Source organism: Amphibalanus amphitrite, unplaced genomic scaffold, assembly GCF_019059575.1.
Source record: "Amphibalanus amphitrite isolate SeventyFive unplaced genomic scaffold, NRLGWU_Aamphi_draft 000345F_arrow, whole genome shotgun sequence".
NCBI lineage: Eukaryota > Metazoa > Arthropoda > Thecostraca > Balanomorpha > Balanidae > Amphibalanus > Amphibalanus amphitrite.
The window spans coordinates 362654-386911 of record NW_024881840.1 but is presented as its reverse complement, the minus strand read 5'-3'; the positions used below and the strand labels follow the sequence as shown (position 1 = coordinate 386911).

Genomic DNA, 24258 nt, shown 5'->3' with positions numbered 1-24258 from the left:
GGTCGGCCGGCCGCTCGGCTCGTCCCTGCGGGAGCAGCGCTCCGGCGCGGACCGGGGCCGCCTAAACCCCGGCTACGGCCACTAATGCGGCGCGGAAATGGGCGGCTACGGCGGCACGGCCGGCCGCTCTCGGCGCGGCGTGCCTACGGCCGGCGGTCGGCGGCGCAGGATGTGGTCGGCGGACGTGAGCCGGCCGCTGCGCTCGGCTGGTCATGGACTGGTAGGTGACTCAGAGTTCGACGGGACAGGTGCACAATGCGGCCGGTCCACCGCAGGCTTCACCGTCCTCGAGCATCGTCGTTAGCTCCGTGTTAAGGCTTTTCTTCCATCAGCCGAACTGACAGCCCTCTTCCCAAAAGATTCTTGCCATTGGAGTGACACATACCTGCGCATTTCTGTTCTATTAAAGTGTGCACGGTGTCCTGAGCGCAGTGAGACAGCCGCCCGTAGCGAACAATCAAACTCACCGGTGCCGGCGTTTTCGTAGACGTTGGCCTGGTAGCGCTGGTCGGAGAACTGGGGAGGCTGGTTGCCGGCCACAACCACCGTGGCAGAGGCTACACGATGGGAGTGGTCTGAAACGAGGAGGGAGTTCAGGTCAGACACCGTGGCAGAGACTACAGGATGGGAGCAATCTGAAACGCGGGGTATAAGCAGCTTGGCCTTATTCAGAACGTGAAACTAAAAATGCCAGCTTTCAAATTACGCAGCAAGTCCAAAATTATCAGACACTACCAAATGTTCGTTGAATATATTCAAGTAGAAATTGTAAATGTAAAAAAAGGAAAAAAGAGAGCGTGGCAGTGACAGACAAATTTCGGAACACTCAACGTTTTTACCTTTTCAAAACAAAGCGAACATATTGCGTTGCGGAAATGATGCTTTGTTTTCTGCACTTTGAGTACGCTTCATTTTAATGTCATTGTAAGAATCTGCTTTGATCGTCTACTCAGGCCGGCGGCGCCCGCTCCGCATAGGGGCGCCGTATTAAAAATGTTTTCGCTTTTCAGTCCGTCGCGGGCCGACGGCCGAGGGGCGGATGGTGAGGAGGCGCTGGCAGTTTCATTTTCAGTCGGGTTAAAGTGAAGCAGCTGAGGACCAGCAGCGGTGGACGGGGGGATATATGACTAAAGTCAGTGGCTCACTTGCTACAGGGAACGTATAATGAATCGGTAGCGGAGCATGCATGTGGCCCAAGTGACCAGAAGTTGAGAAGAAAAGCATCCGAAATGTAATAAGGATGTTATTTTGGTCATTATGAGAGTTGCCGGGTATTCATTCGCCACATGGATGGATTGGTGATGTATAACTGTTGTAACTGTGCGCTCATTCTCCCTCGATGGAATCGAAAGTGACCGTTGCGATTTTGCAAGATACATCAAGCCTTAGCTAATCCAGCGCTGCAATGTATACTGCAGTTCTCTTCTTTCAAAGAGACCCAAAGTTCGATCGTACTTAGTGAGAATACGTCAAAGTTCGCGTATTTACCAGCAGTAATAGGCAATTCAATATCATTTTTCTTGTCGCTGAACGCCGTTATCACACTATACAAATTCATTTGAGAGTTCAGTGAAGACAACAATACAGCTGAAACGGTAATATATTCGCAAAAAACAATCGACATCAATCTCCGTACGATTGTGTATGGAGGGAGAAAGCCTTTACGCGCCGTCGCGCCATATAAGCTATCCGGTACAGCATAACTTCAGGCGTTTACCACTAGCGCCATCTTTTGGCAGGCGCACAAGATGCACACGCTAGGCGAGCTGTGATATGGGTTACACGTTGTTGGCGTTTTTTTTTTTATTGATTTATTGAAACACTTCACCTGAGCTCTTTACAACCACTGAACCACTTCACCTCATCACGAACCACTGCTGATTGTGAAACAATTTGGGTTCAACTCATCCCTATTACCAAGCGTGTCTTGTTGGTGTAGGTATCGTTCGACCCTCGATGTTGGTCAGTGTTCTTCAGTCCACGTAATCCCGTGGAAATATCCCTGGGCAGCCTAGCCGTTCCTTCTTAGCGTATCAGACGAAACCAGACGGTATGGGACGAAACCAGGGTGGAAGTGTTCCGGTCGACGCCGGTCTAATAAGAAATCACAAGTTTAAAGTTGTTCCAGAGGAATTTCCCCTGCGGAAGTCGCCAGCTTCTGTTCCCGGCATAATTAGACGGCGTGTACTGAATTAATTGTTCGGCATCGGTATGACGCTATATTCATTCAGCTTATGGCGATTCCGGTATCTAAATTATTTCAACTTTTGTAAGACGTAGGCACACTGACGACTGACAACCTGATCATACCTATCTTATTTCAATGTCATCTCCTCCGAATGCAAAGTCGCGCTAACACTTCACATTGTATTCTTAATAAGCAAGTCCGCCTACGATTTCTGATCTATGCTATTATCATTTGGTCGGAAAAGACTGAGCTTTTCGTCGCCTCACATCACGCTATCTGTGCCTCATCCACCCACCCACCCGTCTCCACGGGCACCGGGGACAACTCACCAGGGTTGACGGCGAACACGGTGAAGTTGAGCCCGCCGCTGGCCACCAGCCGGTGGCCGTTGGCGTTGCTGAAGATGTTGCCGTTGCTGTCGATACGAAACAGGCGCGGGTTGTCGAGGCTGAAGCGGACGTTGTTCGCGTCAGGTGCTGCCACCTGTGGACAGATGCGGGAGTTAGTGCGGAGCCCGTCGAGGAGGCGGGGTCCAATCGCCCATATCGGTTGGCATCGTTCGAGTGACGCATTCAATGTGCAGCCACGCCCCTGGTTCATTATTAGTTGCGCTATGACACGTCAACTGAAGTGACGATGCTTCCTTATGACGAATAGCTAGGTGGCCATGAATCATAGAGTTAAGGTCGTGCTTTGGGAGCGGAGCCGTTTCTTATTTACGCTGGGTTCTTTAAGGAGATGTTGACGTTTTATACAAATTAACCTCACAGCTGTCAAGCAGTACCTGCTAAACAACAAGAAACAAATCTGAGCATCGAAATTCGAAAGCATCTATCGGCCTGAACAGTCAGGTGATACCGTTCCGCAATACAGGCAGACAACGCAGCACAGTCTACCTTCCAGAAGTGAGCTTTCACTTGCATTGAGAACCAAACAACCAAGAATAGCCTGAATGTGCGCATCGCGCTGCCAGAAGCTCCAGCAGACAACAGCAAGGTCACCGGCACACAATACCAGCCGGTGACATAACCCACTTGAAAGCATGGACAATGCCGCCGGCCGGCGAGTGAATGGAGACAGTGCTGAGAACGTGGCAGCGTTTTTTCGTCTCGGTCTCAGCGGAATGCCTTTCCCTGGCGGGCAGAGTGACAATGACATTCTGCCGGACGACAGGCCCGGACGGCGTTCGTTACGACACTGCACGGTGGCGACGACGACAGCCGTCTGCCGCCTGTCTCAGAGCATCTGATCAGCGGGAGTTATCGATTCAATCGACGCTCGTTCGCTGCTGTTCCGGCGGGGTCGTCTGAGTGGATATCGGCTGAGACCGCAGCTGCAGCACCAACTGTGATTCAGGCAAACAGCATCCCCGGGCCCCGGCGTCGCGTCGGCCGCCCCCGCCTCCGTCGGACAATGGCTGACCCTGCACGCCTCCTGTTGCACGTTCAACAAGGGGCGGGTGAGGGTGGTGTGAGGGGAAGGGAAGGCACATCCGGCGCTACCCGCGGCCTGCAGGCGCACGGAGCAGAGTACAGGCACGTTCCCTGGCCGGGTTTACTGCACCCAGCTCACATCCCCGGCAGTGAGTTATATTCACTCGCCTCGGCGAGCTCCGGGCGCAGTCAGGGACAGCCATCAGTACAGTCGTTTATCTGAGTCCCGCACGTCGCCGGTCGACGCCGACGGCCCTGTCCCAGTGGAATGTCGCCGCTCGCACGGCCGCCGGCCGGGGCTGAGACGAAGCAGACGACGGAGCCGACCCGCCCCCGGCAGACGCACCACGTCCTGGTCATACCAGGCGTGTTGATTGCCACGCGCGGCGGCAGAGCGGCGGTAAATCGCGTGCCTCAGATGCTCCCCGGCGGCTGCACAATGTGCCTGTCAGAGTCGGCGAGCACCGAGCACCTCTGCAGCAGAGCTCCGGCCAGGAAATTGGACAGAAGCTGTACATACGGCCTCGGTCAGGTGGTGCCGCGATCGAAGCCAGCAAACTCCGGTCGGAAACTGATCGCCTTTCGGCAGCACCAGGCCATGGTCGCCACACGAGTATGACGAATACCTGATACCACCCGGCCATACCGCGCTGTCGCCATGGGCTGGTTTACCAGCACAGCGACATTGGCGAGTGGGGGCTCAGAGTGAAACCGACATCATGACGAGGTCACGACAGAGAAACCCGTCCCGTGAATAGACAATCTGCTTAAGCCTGCCAGCCGGGCGCTGCAGGGTCGAGGACCGTCTGGCTCGCAGGAAGCCCCGTTTTGGCGACGTCCGGCCGGGCTGCAGGGCCGTTCCGGGACACGCACCGGCGCGGCCACGGCTCGGACGGAGGGTCGGAGTGGCGGACAAAGGCGCCTTCAGACTGCGCCGTCCGCGTTTCCAGTCGGTCCGACGGCGCCTCAGACCGACTCACCGCGCGTCACGCGTCGTGACGTCGTAACGGTGGCGCGCGCAGCCCGTGACGCCGCCTCCGCCTCCGCCGCATGACGGCTCCGTGAGTTCGGCGTCGGCACGGCCCGACAGCATGGCATGGCGTGAGGGCGGTGTTACTGCAGGGAGGAGAAACAGCCGTGCGCGGGTGAAGCTGTCGCACGTCCAGGGAGGGGAGGGAGCCGCCAGCCGCCGCAGCAGTATCGATGCCGCGGCGCACCCCTGTCGGCCGCACCGGCCCCAGCCCGACCCGCGCGCCGGCCGGCACAGGTAATCTACACCGAAGCCAAGCATGTGTGGCCACGTGCGCGCTACGCCGACCACGCGCACCGTGCGGCCGCCGTGCCAGGGCCATTTTTCACGTGCCTCCGCCCGCGGCAAAAACGGCAGTCGCACACGCGGCGGGACACTGGCTCCACCGGAACCCTCAGCTCGTGGGGACAATGGAGCCGGCGGGGACCGACCGGCGGCCGGCGGCCAGGTACGCACCCGCCCCCGCCCCCGCCCCCGCCCCCGCCGGCGGCGTCACACAGGGCTTCACACGCAGCCGTGCTGAATGCGCCGCGCACGCAGCGAGGGTTGGCGCGGTCGATTCTCAATATTTTGGTCGTGCAGCCCTCTCTCCCTGATCGACCAGTGCAGTGGTGACTAGACGCAGTCAGAAGGGTAGACAAAGGCTAATGCAGTTACGCATGTTCGGGTCCCGCACTAGACTCATTCACTCAACATCGCTCGCCTAACTCCGAAACATAACGGGGTCTACGCAACAAGCTCTGCTTAGCGTGGGCTCCGGCTCTGTCAATCCATCCATTCAAATATTAGGTAATGCTCAATTTATAAAAAAACAAGCTCACAAAACTCTGGTAAAAGTTCGGTAGAAACGACATATAACGACATTCACATTGGTGTATAAAACCAGCCAACTCCAGGTTTTGTGGCTCCGTTAGTTGTGTCTGTTTTCTGTAATCACTCAAAGTTCATGCAGCGTCGAGGCCGCGGCCGTGGTCGATTTTTCGGCCGGCGGGCGCGTCGGTGGTCACGCGCTCATGTCGCGTCATCGCTCGATGGCTGGGCTCGTCGGGCAGAATGTCGCCGCCGACAGGGGCGGGCACCTGGGCAGTCAAACACGACCGACGACCGTCGGGTTCGACGAACGAGCACGGCGCGCGCGCTGCCAATGCGTTCTGGGGACGGGGGGCGCAGCGCCGGTCAGGACCGGACGGCCCCAGGGAAATGGCCCCTCGAGTTAATGGCTGTGGACATCCTCCCAGGCGTGTGATCGTCCGGCGGCCAATGCCGCGCCGTACCGAGAAGTGCTAACGGGTACGGCGCGGCTCGGACGATCGCCACCCACTCGCCCATGGGCCGGCGCACAGGCAGTTTATGTCGAACGCATCGATCCGCTGCCCCGAACTGCAGAGTGCAGCCCAATTAGACTGACCCGAAATCATTGGAAATCACGGATTTACAACTTAATAGTGGGCTTCTAAGGTGTAAGCCAGTTCATAAAGTGAGCAAATCACGTGTCGACGAGCATAGCCATCGCTGATATAGGTGTGCATATATCAGCCATAATTGATAAAAACGTCGCTGCGATAGGGTCTGCAGGTCTGCAGCACCGCTCCGGCCCGCTAGGCGAAGCCCGCACTGCTCCTCCAAATCCCCGCTGACCCGTTCACTCGGCGACCGGCAGTGACGGCACTCGACCATTGTGGTCCCCGTGCGGCGATAAAACGCCCCGGGCGTTAATAGCACGGTGCGCCGCCCGGTGGCCTTGGCGCACCTCCCCTCCCCTCCCCACCGGCGGCGGCCACATCGGTGAACAATGCACAGTTTGAATGACGCTACTGGCTGCAATCATGACCGATGCATTTTACCGCATGTGTCTTACACTAGGGACCAATGGTTGCCTATAACCACCAATGGTTACCTGTGACTAACGATGGTTACCGCTGACTACCAATTGTTATCACTGCCAATGGTTACCTGGAACTACCGATGGCTAACACTGGCTTCGGATGACGCCCGGTGGCCAGACGATCACCGGATACAGCCAAGAACCGCATATGGCTGCAACTACAGCCGTGCACACTGCAGTGCCGTGATGGCTGCCGTGAATGCAGTCGAGGTCATCTGCCCCGCCCGACTGAATTGCGGCTCCGTGCGCGAACAATGCACAGCGCGAACACAATGCAGCACTGGCACGAACCCGCGGCACATAAACATGTTCTCACCTCCGCCTGGATCTGGCATAACGTATAATATAGCGCACGCATTAGTCATCTGGCTTTGTACGCCGCGCCGTCCCGCTCGCGACCATCGCTCTGCCATGTTTGTCGCAAATATCGTCGTATAATGCCGCGTTTCAGTCGAGTCAGCCGCTCGGAACGCCATGGGGGCTATCCGGGGGACCATCAATACCGACCGGCCAGTCACGGGTCGTCAGTGGCAGCGCCACCCTCCCCCACCGGCGCACGGGGCGGCAGAGCCCGTTACGTATGTATATCGGTGGCCCGGCGCCCCTGCACTGTCCGGCGGCCGGACGACAAAGGGACCTCAGCGATGGACGAATGTGACCGTCGACTGGGGTCGGCGGCGCTCCATCAAACCACCGACAGCCGATCGGTGGCTGACGGCACCGCTGAAAGGACACACGCCACTCGCGGGACATCGGAAACGAGGCGACGATTGATGAACAGACATCATCCGCCGGACCCTTCTCCTGTCCGAGGGCGGCCGTCCCTCCGAGCGACCCTTTACGTCGGGGTGACGACCGGCCGCGAGCCCGCGACCCCGCGACCTGCGGATACTCGCCGCCAGGGACAAACTGGGCCCAGCCTGGGGATGCTGGATGAGCACGGTGGAATTGTGACGTGGGTGGATGGTTCTCACAGCTGAAATGTCAGCGGCTCATCACTGACACCAGACCAGCGTCCCCTCGGACCACTGAAGGCCACCTCGGGCATCCCCCGACCTCGACATCTAACGATATCTTACTATTTCGAGATCTAACGAGACATGCAAATAGTATTTAGCATTATTCCTTGCCTAATCTACAGACTGTTGGAGCGACAGCTATTCCCGTTAATCGGAATGATCCGGCGGAATATCGGGACCTTTGTCTAATCAATCACAGTGGATAGTGCAATGTGTAGGCGTAGGAGCATGCATCCAGAGGAGGGCCAAAGGGACCAGACCAGAGGAAACCATTGCAAGCAGCGTACTATACTGGAAATGAGATCAGGACAACTCACAAACAGCCCGAGGCCCACTGCCTCTGAAATGCTGGCAATGCCGGACGGCTGATGTCGGAACTACAATGTTATTAATTGTTATCCGCTGAAAGATTTAGGTACTTAGTAGAGATTCGCAGCACAAATGGAACAAGATTTCAACAACATTTGTGAGAATCATCACAACTGCCGTCTAAATCACATAAGCCCACCACCGATAACGATAATGTATCCGGTTGCTGGGAATCAATACGTCGAGTCATGTGAGGATAATATAATATACAACAAAGAAAATGCCAAAAAATGTGCTAAATGCAAATGAAAAATAGACTACTCAAAAGAGGAATGACCTAATAAGGGTTAAATGGCATTTAACTAAAGAACTTATTCCAGTAGATATTCACCCAGTTATGAATTTTTGCAATTACACAAGAAATTAATTTCACACGCTCGATAACCACTAGCCAGTAGGCTCGCTCACGACTCGAATTTCGTCGGCGCAAGTGACCACTGTGACCAGCCGTGCCCGATATCAGGGCTGCACCAATCTCGCGAGGGCTCAGTCCAGCGCTGCGCTCTGAGAACCGGATGCCGTCTCGGCTGTTCGGAGTCAGGGGGGCTTAGGAAGCTCGGCGCGAGCTGTCTGAGCTCCAGTCGGCTCGGATGAGTCCGCGGTGACGCCGGCGGCTACAGACGGGGCCTCTGGAGGGATCAGTGGGCTCGACAGGCAGCGGGAACGGTGAACGGGTCGACCGCAGGGCCGTCAGCACCGGGTAGTCACAGGGCTCACTGCAGCCCACACAGGGCAGGAGCCGATTGGGCTGATATAATTGACAATAAATTGAGGTTGGGACAGAAACGATAGGTGGGCATTTAGTATAATAGAGTACAGTGTTACAGCGACATAACTCATTGTAAACTCAGGAGCTCATTGTGTTAAAAAACACAGATGTGGAGTGCAATGAGGCGCACAGCTTAGTATGTAGTCGTGGAACTGCGTAGTGGCCATATGTGCGTCACAGGACGCCCACCTTCCTCTCAACCTTCCACTTCACCTGTTCGGGGGTCCCAGCCGGCGTCTGAGGATCACAGAGCGAGCTGTTCCGTACTCCTTCGGCACCAAAGGCCGTCCGTTCGTCGTCAGCCCGGCGCCGGTGAAAGGTCAGTGCGTTGGAGACGGCCCTTCAGATGCTTACCGGCGCAGTGCTGATCTAATTGGTGGCACCTTCACAGATGTGACCCGCTATACGTCAGAATAGAGTGGCGACTAGAAAAGAAAAGAAAAAAATTGCACATGTAGGCGTAAGCATACTTCTAAGGGCTGTTGGAAATCAAATCCGCTTTTTGCGGGGTCGATAGTCTGAGTGATCCTTTCTGGCTGCCCTAAATATAACAATTTGGCGATTGGGGAGGGTTAATGAATAGCATGCACGAAACACGTTTTACGCATCTGTCAAATTGAGGTTAAAGGGACCATCCCACCTTAACATTAGTTTTGAGTTGAGATAGCCAAGTTTGCGGCCAGGCTCAGAAACCACCATTTATCCTGGTCGCAACCCCCGCAGCTTTATGGTGTTCAAGAAATTTCTTCCCTTTACTTGCAGGGTGGGACCAGCTTAGTCCCTATCTCTTAACCATTAGCGGTTTTTTGATGACGTCAGCAGTCATTTCAACGCCCGCCATTCCTTGAACCCGAGTTTTGCTGACCTTGAGCTCCCTTTTTTATCAACGTGAAATCCGTCGTCGGCGCTGAGAAAGCCTATTGCTTTTCATTTTAATTTGAATATTAGAAGATACCCACCACTGGAACTTGGACTGATATTATACCAAGGCCGAAGATGATCAAGCTGCCTGCTATATCTGGAGCTTGGTGTTCAACTTCAACATGGAATAAAAAACAAAATATCAAAGCAAACTGGATATGGTACTGCAAGTTAGGGCCTGTTCCAGCGCCTCCAGAAACCTCCAGAAAGCTCCAGAAAGCTCTAGAATCCTCCAGAGAGCGTTCCAGCGCCTCCAGAAAGCTCCAGAAAGCTCTCACCAAAGCTCCAGAAACCTCCAGTAGCCTCCAGAGAGTTGGGAGGTCCAAATTTCTCTGGAGGCTCTGGTCTACAATTATGGCGCACATTTGACAATCACGAATGTAAACAAAGGACTTTTGACTGATTATTTTACTACTTGAATGTAAAGAATATTACATTGCTACAATTTTGTTAATCTTTCTTAATAAAATTGAAGACAAATTTTGCGTTTCAAGAGAGAACAATCGTCATTCTTTTGGTATATGTGATGCCAATCTCCAGAAATCTCCAGATTGCGTTCCAGCGCCTCCAGTAAAACCTCTGGTAGAGCCTCCAGTCAAGAATTTCTACTGGAGGCGCTGGAACAGGCCCTTAAAGTCCAAAGAAATTTGAAGAGCTGACAATTGACATTAATTCTTTTCCTGCAAGGTTTCCATATGGAGATCACAGTCACACCATGAAGAAATATTTTTGATGTTAACAGTTGAAAGGGGATTTATCTTCCAGTTTTGACGAAAGACGCTGCTGACTGTCTTTGGAAAAGGATGTCGGCATGAGGTGCAATTGTGCTTGTGAAGTGGTTATAACTGGTCTTTTCACAGTATTAAATTAAATGTGCCATTGCAGCCAAGTGTGCTATCATGTAAGGTAAAATCAAAACTACAATGTTGGTTTTACGAGCATTGAGAAGGCTGGTAGGTAACACCTGCCTGTGCTCGTAAATCATGCTGCCAGAGTATTCTAAATTAATTTTATCATACACTTTTGTTGTCCAGAATGGTTGCACTATTGTTTGGTATCATATTATTCCATGTAAATATTGTAGTGTAAAGTCCGACCAACATGTTACCAGATTTGAAGCTGTTACGTTACCTAAGTACCTGTTTTTTACTGGCGAGGTGAATGTCACGTCACCTGGATTTTGTTTTGAGGTGCAGACCTAGTAACTCTGACTACATGGGTTTGAAGCTATTATCTATTCTGTTTTTACTGGCCTGGTGAATGGCGACTGATGTTGTCCGTGGATGGCACTGAAACAAATTTTGAGTGTTTTGTACAGTGTTTTAATACAATGCTGAGGGCTGAAAGTTGTCTTGTTTAGAGTGGTGAAAGTTCAGGATATGCCAGCCACCATGGTGGGTCAGAGTTAAATGTGTTGCAGTCAGTTCGGCTTCGGCAAGCACACGGATGGGCATACGCATCAAGACCTGCTCTGCCATACTTTCAGCCAATTTTACCTAGGTAAGTCTTTTCTTTTTTCTGCCAAAAGCTATGACATTGTGAATTTCAGCACTGTGGCCTGTGTGTAGCTTTCAGGAAAGCAATTCTAAATAAAGCTCTGATAAAGTGCAAAATCAGCAATGCAGCCCTCTATTACATTTTCTACATCTTACTTGTTCCTTGCATGGAGAGAAAAATGCAATGTTATGAATTCGTTTATTCACATAATTTGACAAGCATGCAGTTACCTGCTACTATCACTGCACAAAACAGAGCAGAAAACATCAGTTGATCAAACACAAGACATAACAGAAGTTTACAACATAGGGCTGCCGAACCTGCTTCCTCCCACCACAGTTGATGCCATTTCCTAGCCTGGCTTGATGTGAGCACTGAATAGCTGCTTTGTCTAATTACAGCTCACTACCATTCAACTTAAACTACTCTCTTTAAAGTAAGAGTGAGAGCATTCAGTGTTCATAGCAGCTCGACAGACGACAGACAACAAACATCTTGACAAACCAACCAGTATTTGATTTGGCTAATGATTTATGTGCTTGTTGTATCATGGCCAAACTACTTTAACAGCAATAATCCCTGTTTCATCTTGATCTTGCTTTTATTTCCATTTGAACTCAGATCTTGAAACAATCATCTGAAGTGATATCAGATACTGGCTTCTGTTTCTCTTGAAAGCAAGTTAAAACAACAATGATAAACTAAGGCAGGAGATGTGAGTTGTGGCAGTAGATTTTTGATTCAACATATGTCAACCTTATATTGCTTGAGACCTCTGTGACAGACAAACAAATATTTATAGTTTTTTGATAGTTTGGATTCTTGGCTTGATTTAGCAGATCAGCTGTGAACCTTGACTTTGAAATCACATAAATGTCATGGTACCCGAACGAATCCTCGCATGACATTTCTTCGTAGCACAATTTTTCGTCCGCATTTCTTCGTCTACAAATCTTCGTCGGTGCATTTATTTGTCCCTCAATGCTTACTCTTGCATATATTTGCGTTGAAGAAGAAATGCGAGCCGATTTTCATATACCCTGGCGCGAGACAAAGTAATGCGATAGGTACGAATAAAATTAAATGCCCTGACGAAGATTTGCAGACGAAGAATTGCGATACAAAGAAATGCCATAAGAATTGTCCTGGAATCCTTTATTGGCCATCATATATTGACCTTGATAAGATAAACGCATCATTCGCGCAATATTTGTCGCACTTTGATACCAAACTATTGCTTCCAAATGCCGACGTAAAGAAAACCTTTATGTGACGTCATAGAAACAGCGGATTTCCCAAAAAGTAAGCAAAAATAAAAGTTTTATATCTCGAAAACGGGTGAATATTTTCCGGTAAAATTTGGTAGATGTTCATTTTCGCTCTTTGTGATTCACGCTACATCACTTTTATGCCAATTCATTAACTTTTTTGAAGGTGGGAGGGTCCCTTTAAACGCGCATCAAATAATCAAGCCGTCCAGAACAGATGCTCAACCAAATTTTGCTCATCACATGGACGTACTGTAAAATTTCTGCTGGAGAAAAATCACTTGGTGGCCAGCTACAGCCTTATTAAAACATCAAGTCCAACGTTTTATATTAGGGCATCATTCACGAACATGTGTTCAGCTGGCTCGCGCCGATGAGCCTATTTCGTGATTTATTTTCCCGGACAGCAAATTAAGAACATCATTTGTCTTGCTGCGAAAATTTGAGCCAAATTGTAAAAGTGCAGTCATGCGAGACAAAAACACTTTGTCAGACTTCCCATATACACGCTAAGTACAAATGAAAAAGTCCCACAATTGGCAGCCGGGTGGAAATGTTTCCCGACAGTAAATAAACTCACACCACCAGTTGAAATGTTATCTCAGAAATCAGCAATAGTTCGTCTCAAAGAATGCCATAAATGCTTTAAAATATCCACAGACCACATGTAGTAATTTTCCCCAAGTCACGTATTAGAAGATCGCTTGCAAACGTGCAAATAGGCCGTTCCGCCGAAACGCACGGATTTTGAGAACTGCGAGAAAGAGACCTCCCATTAACCGCCAATAAAACGGACCCCATAAACTAAAAAGCCTACCCAGGACGTCGCACGTTAATCAGTGACTGTGGCTAGCACGGCTCGGCACGACAGGAGCTCGCCAGTGCGTGGTCACACACCCACCGCCAGACTCGTGAAATCGGCCGGAAAATACCGCAAATCGGTGGAAAGTCGGCCCCGTGGCGAAACCGTCGCAGTCGCCACAGCTCTGCGTCTAACGGTCCACTCACGACGGCGACGAGACAGACTGGCCGCCTGTGTGTGTGTTTGTCTGCGTGTGTGTGTGTGTGTGTGTGTCGCCGGGTTGGGCGCGCTAACTGCGTCAGGCGGCGCATGGCGGCGCGCGGCGTGTCAGGTGATAAATGACACCAGGCGGCGCTGTCACACACCACCTCACAAAGTGTCACCACCGCCGTCTGGAATCGTGTCGCCCACCGAATTACAGACAAATGGTCGTGTAAGTGGCGCCTGCTGCGGCCAATGCGGAAACGGCAGGTGGCAAACGAAATGGATCCAGTTACCGGCAGTCGGCACTCCGTATCGGAAGTCGAAAGGAGCGTTCAACGACCACGTAGTCGGCGAGTGTTGTCCCTTCAGTAAAAATAAATATTTTGTATACAATATTGATGACATGCTCTGGCGATATTTAGGTAGCATTTATCCTTGTTGCATTATCTAGTTGTGGATATACCAACAAACACACTTAGATATATCCAATGTTAGCTGCCGCTACTTCCGTGACCGTCTCTGTAACCAGTTCAGACTTCAGACCTATTATCGCCAAAAGCCCAGATATCAACTTTCGTAATCCATCAATCATCATAGCAGAGCCATGGGCTCGACAATATGAATTACAGCTGCCCACTCCTCTGCATTGTCTCCGTCTTCTCTGTCGATGTACTCTGTACTTCTACTTCATCCCTTTCTTCATGCATGCCACCTACACACAAATCAAACAGCCTTCAGTCGGCGCTGGCTCAGCGGGCCTGGAAGGGACGGAAGTCACCACAGATCCACTCCCCATCGCTCACCGGCACAATCGAGCGTCGAGCAGTGGCACGCGCCGGGCGGTGCGTCGGTGTCGACTCGACCCCCTCCCCTCCTCCCGTCTTCGTCGACAGCGACCGAGCCGGGTTTGACAGTCGGTCGGTCGCGGATGAGATGGCCCGAGAGTCGCCGCGGGACCGCCCATCGAGGAGGGGAGGACGCGAGCTGAGCGGGAGCTAATGAGGACTGATGAGGACTCCACGCCAGGCGACGACGTGGGAAGTCATCCGACTGTACAAACACAGATGTCGGGGGCTGTTTGCCGAGACAGGCTCCCAGACAGATTTAATCTCGCACAATTTAAAATGATACTTGGAAATGTATAGAAGCATGCCAGCGGATCTCTTGCTTTAGTTTTTAGTCTACCCTTTGATCTAGCTCGCACAGTCAAAAATACGTTCCACTCGCGAACTTCACAGCAACTAGTCGTCCTGTCATCTTTCAGTGAGACGATCAGACTGAGCTCTGTGGCGTCACTAGCCGAGTTGAGCTGCGAGCTGTATGACAAGGGCTCTGCGAGCCATGCCACAACTGGATAATGTCTTCCCGGAAACGCCACCTGACACACGGGCTGGGCCAGCGCCACACGTGGCCTCTGCCGACCTCAGAGAGCTTAGAAAGCTCTATGAATCGGAGGCCGGCGCGAACAAAATCGGCGGCTGTCGCGGGCAGAAGTTCAGCGATGGCCGGCAGCGGATCCTGTCGTCGCCACGGTCCGACTCATTTGTCGGCCGCGCTGCCCGGCTCGTGGTGTGGAGCGCCGGCGGCGACGGCCGTCCGGCTCTGTCGGCAGCACACCGGCTCTTACCCGGAGCTGCTAACTGCCGCCATCATCGTCAGCGACAGCCCGTGACCGGCGGCCGACGGCGACTGACCGAGCACGGCAAACGGCCGGCGGATTGAGCACGGCAAACGGCCGGCGGATTGAGCACGGCAAACGGCAAACAGACCGAGCACGACGCGAACGGAACGGCTGCTGGACCGAGCTTACTACGTTCCACGGCGTCAGCGGATTTATTCCCGTCACAGTCGTCATGCTTAGTGTCACAGAACCCAATTGCAATAGTTCTTCGTCAGGCTACAATACGTCTTCCTTTGCGATTCGATCAAAATGAAAGATACATCTTAAAAAGGAAGCAACGTCCGTTGCTGGCGCGCGGACGGCAGGACTGGTAGTGGAAGGTCGTTCGGCGGTGGAGGCGGCGGCTCAGGCGGCACACCAGGTGGGAGCCGCCACAGATCGGAAACGGCCTCCACCGCGCCGGTCACTCACCGCTGCGCTGGGCCGAGCGGGGCGGAAACGCGTCTCGGGCGGGGCCATCCGGTCTGCTCCGCCACGGCCCGCCGCCGCCGCCGCTACGGCCCAGTGCCGGTCGGCCGGCCTCAGTTTGAACGTTTCCGAACGGCCAAACTGAGGGGGAGGGAGGGACAGGTGGCGGCCCGTCCGGCAGTACTCAGCCGCGAGTGTTGAGCCCACCTGGCGTGCGGCCGGGGATGGGGGCAGGGGCACCGGAAGGATGACCTGGGGGACGCCAGCCGACACGGTCAAACGGACAGCGGCAGGAAGGGGGATTAAATCTATGAGCTAACGAGCTCCAACACAGGGAACTGGAAAGGTGAGGCGCACTAGCTCTGCGAAACTGTTAACGAAAGGCCGTTTGAAGCTCAGCTTTTCAGCGATTACTTTTGGACGTGCTGGCCGATATTGGTGAACTTTCCGACACGAGCCATTGCGCGAGCCGTGTCCATAATGTCGACGTCTGCTGCTTTACGGGCCTATTTATTCCAAGGACATTTCTCATTGACCCAGCTGCTGAAGTAAAATCAATTCAGTCGCCAAATATTGACAGGTCAATGTAACGGACAAGTCAATGTGACGGGCGCTGAACAGCAGTCTTCTCGTCTTGCAGGTCAATCATCAATCTATGGAACGGCGAGCAGAACAAATTCGAAAGGTCATGGTTCAGTAAACACGTCATCATTCAGCAAAAACGACGTATCTAAAATACCTGCCGAGAGAAAAATCCAACATACTGGACGCTGTAACACGCAAAACGACACACTGACAGGATGGCACGTCCGGCGGGTAATGGGACCGCTGTGACAGGCCTCACAGCGGATAACCGGCGCTTCCGTCGCTGCACAAACGGCCTGACCCCACCGCTGGAGTCGCCGGTCAGGTCGCCGGTCTGTGGTCGTCGGACACCGATCGCCCCGTCGGCTGCCGACCGACAGCCGGCACGCCCACTCGGCGTCCAGCTCACGCACCTCGGCCGCATTATTGGCCGCCCCAGTGATCAAATCAGGACCAATCACTGAGGCGGCGACGCCGAGCTGGCTGACCAAAGGCGAGAAGGTGGGGGAGAGACGGCAGACCGCGGCCAGCGCTGAGAACTCGGAGAGCGTGTCTCGCGATTGATGGATCAGTAACGAGCTGAAGCATTCCTAATCGCAGGCAGAGTTTTTATGGAATTCGCGAACACTTTCTTCAAGGGGTAACGATTCAGTAATCATATGAAAAACAACCACGCGAGGGCGTTCGAATAAATCAGCTGGCGTAAATTAAGGCCACGCTTACCGGCCGTGAAAAACAGAATTCATCAATAACGCCCAAGAAAAACGGACTTCAAAAGTAAAGCGGCGCCACAGAAAAACGTGCGCCAATATCTGGGTGGCATAAGTCACCGGCCTCTCCCTGTAAACGACTGCCGGCCGTTTCCCGGCCGGCAATCGGCGGAACTGGCCGGGTCCATGGCCGCGACTGCTCGCTGCTGTATCGATAAACCCGGCCCGCCACGCCATCCCTCGAGCTCCCGCAGTCGGTCGCTTGGACCGACGCGACGGTCGGGCGGCCGGCCGATCGGCGCTCGGCGCTCAGCAGATACGATGACGGATGATGACGGCGCCGGTCCGACTGCTCTCACCCATCGCCCTAAAATGGTGACAAATCACCGATGATGCCACCAGCTGTCGCCACTAGGAGGCCGGCCGAGCGGGCAGCCGTCGTAGCAATCGACGCACGCCGACCGCGAAAAGCTATATCCTCCGCCTGGCGAAGCACCCCGCCGTCACGCAGATTGAAGCCGGAGCAGGCGGGGTGTCTCTCCAGCCCGGGAGCATCTCGCGGAGCTCTCCGTATCTGATCTGGCCGAGCAGCTGGCGAGTGTGGTGGGTATCCGCCGCCGGCATGTAGTTTGTATCCCGCTGACGGCAGCCGCGGACCCCTGCAGACTGCTGACGGACGGCGCCCGGTCGGCCCGCGTTCCTCGAACCCTCTACAGCGCCGGGTTTTGTGCCGCCCGGCGGTGTTAACAAGACCGGTACGGCGCCACGGCGGCCGGCGAACGGGCCAGGTGTGGGGCTGGCTGGCGCGAGCCCCACGTCGACGGCCCGCGCCGCGTGTCGGGCGACATATACACACTTTTTGCCGGCAGTTTAAACAAGCAGACGCTGGCCGCACACAAACCTCGCCGCGCGCCAATATTGATCCCCAGACACCGCGGTGCAAGAGCGCGGCACGAGGCACTACAAGCTGGGGCATATTGAGCTGTCCAGGGAACACACCTCCAGACCACAATGCCCGGCAAAACATCCGAGCTATGTTGACTGGAGCCGCTGTGTACATACATACATACAATGCGACAAAGCACGGGCGTGGCGCCATCGGAAGGGCCCAGACACCGCAGCCCCCTACGGACATCAGTCGGGCACCAGGCGTCAGACAGCCACCTTCCTTGATACAGCGGGACCGGTGGATGGGGGGAGGAGGCAGCAACCCCCCCCCCCCAGTCCGGACGGTGGAACAGACGGGCCGCCCGCCTCATAGCCCCGTCGCGGCTGTCAACGCGGATCATTACCACCGGTATAATGGCATTACGGACCGGATAATGGCCAGCCCGGCGTGATCGACCTAATGGAGGCCACTCGAGAGCGGCCCCGGCGGCGCACAATGCCCACTCCGTTTTCAATGATGCAGCGGTAAAAACGCCGACCCATGTTTCGTTTACATGACAAAGAGGCGTGTTGCGACCCTGGTCGCGGGGCTGAGGGCGGTGACAGAGGCCGAGGGAGGAGAACAAGCTGCCTGGACAGACCCAAAGGCCGGCCGGACCGACAGATGGACGTGGATTAACGTCAAACAATCGGAGCAGGGGCGGACTTGGCAGTGTGGAGTGTAGCTGCAGTGGGGGACGCCCGGTGGAGGGAGGCAACACACCAGCCACTGATGAGCCCGCCCTCAGAAGCAGCTTTGTAAAATGAAAAAGACAAACACCAACCCATGACATAAGCCTGATACCGTGATTCAGCTCTTCTGCGGGCGGGTCAGCTAGCTCATACACCCCTGACCCCAGGCCTAAATGTAACACCCCGGTCCTGGCCTCACCCCCCGCGGCCGCTCGTCTCCCGTCGCATCAGCGCATCAACCGAGCTCTCAATTACGGCTAACTAAGGCGATAGACGCCCGATCTCGGTCGGCACAAAGGAGTCTGATTACGCCGACAAAAACCCTCTGCCACCCCTCGGCCGTCATCTCGCGGCGTGAGAGAGAGCCGCGCCCCGGCACAGCTCGGATCCAGAGGCGGCGCCGGTGCCGAGGGCGTGGGGTTCCGGCGGAACTCAGATGGGAACAGCAGACTCCCAGGCGCACCCGTCCGTCTGGCTGCTGACACTCCCCACACTCCCCTCTGAAACAAAACCGACAGCGGCGGATGGAACAGCCCCGCACTGAACATCCGTCAGAAGACCTTCACGTCAGCCGTGCGCCGAGATTTTCGCTCTTTCGCTCTTTGCGGAAGAAGGGACAGCCAACGAGCTTGTGTCTCTCGAGCCAGACCAAAGAGGATGACCATGTCTTACAGGTCACCACCCGTGCCCTGGAGTCCTCTCAGACCCGACGGCGCGGCGGAGAAGACCATCTTCTGTCTCTGGGCCACCCAGTCTGCCTCCAGGTACCCGCACCTGAGCCGCCCACCGCCGCGCTAACTGGCTCTACTCTCCCCGGTTCCACGGTCCCGCTCGGTCCCCGTCCGGTCCGACAGGCGCCCGGCGAATTGGCCGTCGTTGGCCGGTTTATCTGCGCTGTTTTTGCCGGCCTCTCTCTCGGCCGATGGTCGGCTCCCACAGATGTTTACACATCGATTTCAGCCCGCCTCGGGGGCCCAGCCGGCCTCAGAAGCTACCCACGGCCCTCGTCCGATCAGCGCGCGGTAAGCTGGCCGGCGCGGCGCGCTGCCGTCTGACGGGGTCCCGGCGGTGTGCTCCCCAGAGCTAACGACATACCCGGATCAGGAAGGTGTTGTTCTTCGTGTCACCGGTGACGCTTCGGATGGTGTAGAGCTTCTGCTCGAAGCTCGGGATGTTTTCATTCCTTCGCCGCCGCCTCCGAGCATCGCCACCTGAGGAGACAAACAGATCACCGGTCAGCGATCAGCGGTCAGCGATCAGCGATCAGCGGTTAGCAGTCAGCGGTGGTCAGTGGGTCAGGGATGGACCGACAGTCGGCGGTCGGTGGTTAACGTTCGGTGATGGAAGGTCGACACTTGCGGTCGCCGGTCACCCAAACAACAGACTACTCGGAGACCTGCGGTCGGAACAGGAAGGCTGTGAAAGCAAACATGTTCGATGCCTGAGAAGTAAGAGAGTTCCATTGAGAATAGCTCACTTTTTGTCTGGATATTCAGGCTACCTGGCAGCCAGGTGCATTGTAAACTAAAGTCAGTCAGCGGAGACCCATTTCCATCACGTTAACATTAACCGGTTGCATTTCGTTGCTTTTAATACAAGTCGAGATGATTTGTCGTCTCGTAGCGAATATGAAATTCATTCAAAATATTAAATGGCAACTCCCTTCAGATACTCCCCGAAGGATGGAAGCCAGCTCTACGTGGTACCTAATAGACTGATAAGATATTCCCTATATTGGCAATTCCAGCAGTGAACAGACTTGCCAGAAGCCTGTTAATGGTCGTTGGGTAAATAATGTGCATCAAAACTGTCGCTAAATGTGCAGTTTGTGTTCATTGAAAGCAGCAAACGAATAAAAAAGCGTCTCGTCTCAGCCCTCTCCGTCGCTCCAACGCTACCTTCTATATCTGGCCGGATCATCACCAGCTTATCCGCCCCATCGCGGCAGCGCAGATTGCCGATTTCTGGCCAAGTCGCTTATGAATGTCGATTCACAGAAGATGCCTTCCGAATTCACAAACAGGACCGCTCCCTCAGGCTGGATCACGGAGTGTTAGTCACAGTCTTTACATCCCGTGACGCTGGTTCGTGACGCATAGGCGTGACGCCCGTGACGGGTCAGGCGTGACGCTGGCGGCGTCCCGCGGAGCCGAGACCGCAGCTCGACCGGCCCGGTCCCACGCGCCCGTTCCGCTCACCAAACCGTGCGCGCTTCATAGTTCTGAGACTAACGTCCCAGACGACGACCAACACGACGGACGATGACGAGGACGAGGACGAGGACGAGGACGTGGCAGACGGAGACGTACAGAGGAGGGAGGCAGCACCTGGCCGGAGACGGCCGCCGGGTCAGAGCGCATACGTGGTCTAGGAGAAGCAGCGCAACAGCCGTGAAACGACGAGGCGATCCTACTCCCTCTGCACACACAGGTCGCTGCGATGGTGACAGCAAAAGCGCGAGCTCGAATATGTCTAACAAACCAGAATGTGAGATCATCAGCTCGGGATCGGCCCATGCGGTCAAGTTGGACACAGATGGGTTTTCCGGTGAATGACACATGTTCATACGTCAATTATCTGAAAGAGTTGAAGACAAATTGTGAAACAGCAAACTTCAAGCAAAGTTTAAAATCAATACCGGCTTTAGAAGCGACTATCCCAAAGTGGTTGACGTTTCCAGTTCAGCGCTGGCCGGGCCGCCGGCGGCGGACGGTCCCCTGGGAAATGCGGCCGTTCCGGGTGCCCGCCTTTCAGCGCCTGCCTCAGCCCGTCAAGGTGCGCAGGTACGCCACATCAGCGGGCACCAGCGGGCCGCAGCGTGAGAGCAGCGCGCACGGTGGGCGTCTCCGACAGCGGGAACGACGCGCACTGACGGATCGACCACAGTCACGCGTCCGTCTCTCTCCTGGCAGCGGCGACCGGCCGGCACGACACGGGCCGTGCGGCCGTGCTGGAGCACCGGCACCGACCGCGCTCCCGTGACGGGTCGGAACAAATGCAGATGGATGGCGCGCCCGCCGCAGCCGTGTGTTTGTTCACGTAGCCAACTTGTCTGTTCCTCTGACAGAACAGTCTCGCTGCGCGCTCGCTGTCGCGGTGGTTGGTGAATGGTCGTGTTCAAGCGGTGTGTGGACAACTGGTTGAGATCTATATCAAGCCCGCGCGCAACGCGCACTCGGTGTCCATTGTCCAGTGAACAACTCAGTGAACTAGTGACGGATGGCGGCCAGCCGGACTGAACTCGATAGGCTATGTAACTATACTTTACATTCACTCAGTCAGCTGAGTGAACGTACTTACAATGATGGCAGCAGGACAGCGTGGCAACTGAGCGTGTCTCTGTTCCGTCCAGGACGGTCATTACAGCGACAGCCTGGAAGGGGCGCCACACTGGAGCGGCCTCCTAGACACGATGGCCCCGATTCAGGCCCGCCTGCCCCCACTTCCTCTTCGCTGCGCATCAATAGGTGTAATGTGATATTAGCTGATTTCTCATGACACAAAGTACCGCTCTGGCCATTCAGCTTCACAAATTCCGCCCTATTCAGTCTAACTGCCGTCTCAAAGCGAACGCATTTTATATTTTTTTCCTAGTTTGTAGCCGAGTGGAACGTCAAAAGAAAGGTCTGCAGGCGCACGCTTTTATCAGGGCCGCAGGATGAATGCAAATTTGCAAGTGAAAACCCCTATTAGATCGGAGTGGCGCCTATGGTACAATTGATGACAAAGCGGCAACCTTGTGGCTCGGCTGAAACGCAAGTCAAGCGGGCTGGCCGGCTGCGCGCTAGTTGGCCGGCTAACACAGCTGACAGGGGTTTTCACGGACCTCGAGAGCCTTTGTGGGGCTCAGGCAGATCGGGTTATCCGTGTACAATATGTCAAGGACGTGGGCGTCTTCGAAGATTCATTCTTCACCGCTACGCCGGCGATTTATTGGGCGAGGGGAGGGATCTGACAAGTCAATTGGTCCTTAGCGTGGCTACTCGAGGAGTCTAAAATTTATTTCCCCTCAAATAATTTACACATCCAACCATAAGGGAAATGATCAAGGAATGTAATAAGAATGTCCATGTGAATGAAATAATTGAAGAGTAGGTACGTGAAGTTTGGAACATACTACCCTAAAAAAAAGAAGTATATAGGTATTACAATTGATCGTGATGTGTCTCATTTGCGCATGGTAGGTATAAACTACCAACAAAATTATCGGTAGGTATAAAAAGTGTGTTAACATGTGGTAGGCATACTGTTGTAAGATATCATGAAAAACCTGTTTCAAATATCGCGCTGAGTAAACTCATTTCGGGATCGGACGATACGCCAATATTTTGCGATATTTGAACTTTGAACTATGAGCTTGAGCAGCCCCGCCAACAATTGACTCATCAAGCTTGCAGTGCCGCGTTATTGGTTCGAACAAGAGTCAATCAACATCAGCGCTGATAAAGTACGGACTGTCGGCGCGGCAAAGGAAAACGTTCATCAGCGGCCGAGCCGGGTCAGCCAGTCGAGGTCCGTTGGAGACCCTGACTGAGGCCGCAGGTCAGGGGAGGTCACTGCCGGCGGGGGGTTGTGAGGGGCCAGGGGATGAGTCAGCCGCGGGACAGCCGAGCTGCTGCTGACCGGCGGACCGTCGCGCTGATAACAGAGCCCGACCCGCGGCGGCTATACGGTCCGATCCTCGTCAGCTCCCAGCCGGGCCCGCCGTGATACACCGCACGCAATCTGTCACAACGGAGACACGGAGGAGGCGGCAAACAACTCACTGACCACGCATTCGCACACCCGGGAACTATCGGAGGGACCACAGAGACCTCGGAGCCGAGCAAACAACCCACTGCCTGCACACCCGGTCCAGAGCTACGCAGGAGCAGCTGAAGCTAAAACGGCCTCACAGGCGAGCCAAACAGCTTAGCCATCATGCAACACACCCGCGAGCTAAGGGCGCTCCCGGATCACTCACGTAAGTGAAACATTTCATTGACCACATAGGCTCACGCATAGCCAGCGTGTCACTGCCACTACATGCAGGCAGAACATTACAGCTGAATGTCTTGAAGACGCTATTCTTCCTCGCGCACGTCATATTTACGCCGACCATTGGCACCCGCTCCGGAAGTTGCGTCTTTTCGGTACAGGGTCATGGACGTTTCGCCTGGTCTACGTGAGTCCACAGCGTGAGAACTCTCTCCACCGCCGAGCCGAGCCGCACCGGATGTTCAGGATCCTCTCACTTCCTGTGTGTCCCACGTAATCCGGGCCCGCGACTGTCGCGACAAACACACGTCACACGGGCCCGCACGCGCCGGCCACCGGTCCGGTCCGCCCCCGGGTCAGCCAGGTCACCGGGTCGGCTGGGGGCGGGGCCGGGTCACGACCCGTCACGTGCCGGACCGGCCCGTCACGGCGTCACGGGCGAGCGGCGCTGATTAAACGGTGCCGTGCTGTCGGCGTCACGAGGACGATACCCGACACCGCACGCGGGCGGCCCTCGCGGCACGAGCGGGCCCGATCGTCGGCTCAGCGCTGGGGCCACCAGTGTCGGCGGGCCGACGAGAGGCTCGAGAGGGTGAGATAGCGCCGCCGCAGGGTTGACTCGGCAGCTGGGGCGGAACAGGACGTGTCGAGTGCTGCGGGAGCGGCGCTGTTTCCGCGGCGACTAGGGTGGCAGCTGCGCCGCGCGGACGCACCCATGTTCTGAGTTCCGTTCCACAGCGCGATGCGCCGCGCATCGCCAGGCAGCCGGAACGCTCGTGTCGAGAAGCCGCTTCTGCCAGTTATTTCCGCGACTCCCATGGGACTGGTGCGGCACAACGGGACCCTGTGGGCGTCCCAATGTCAGCGGAAAGGTCGCGAGTCGGTGGCGTGT

General features: G+C 54.8%; 1 protein-coding gene across 1 annotated transcript in view; it reads right to left on the bottom strand.

Moving 5' to 3' along the window:
- LOC122389151 (neural-cadherin-like) overlaps nt 1–24258 on the bottom strand; it is a 145772-nt gene that overhangs the window by 87336 nt on the left and 34178 nt on the right. Inside the window, exons 2-4 of the mRNA XM_043380884.1 lie at nt 19485–19600; nt 2518–2671; nt 468–575 (exon numbers count right to left, since the gene is read on the bottom strand). Of these exons, the coding sequence (XP_043236819.1) occupies nt 468–575; nt 2518–2671; nt 19485–19600 (378 nt within the window). The remainder of the gene's footprint in view (nt 1–467; nt 576–2517; nt 2672–19484; nt 19601–24258) is intronic.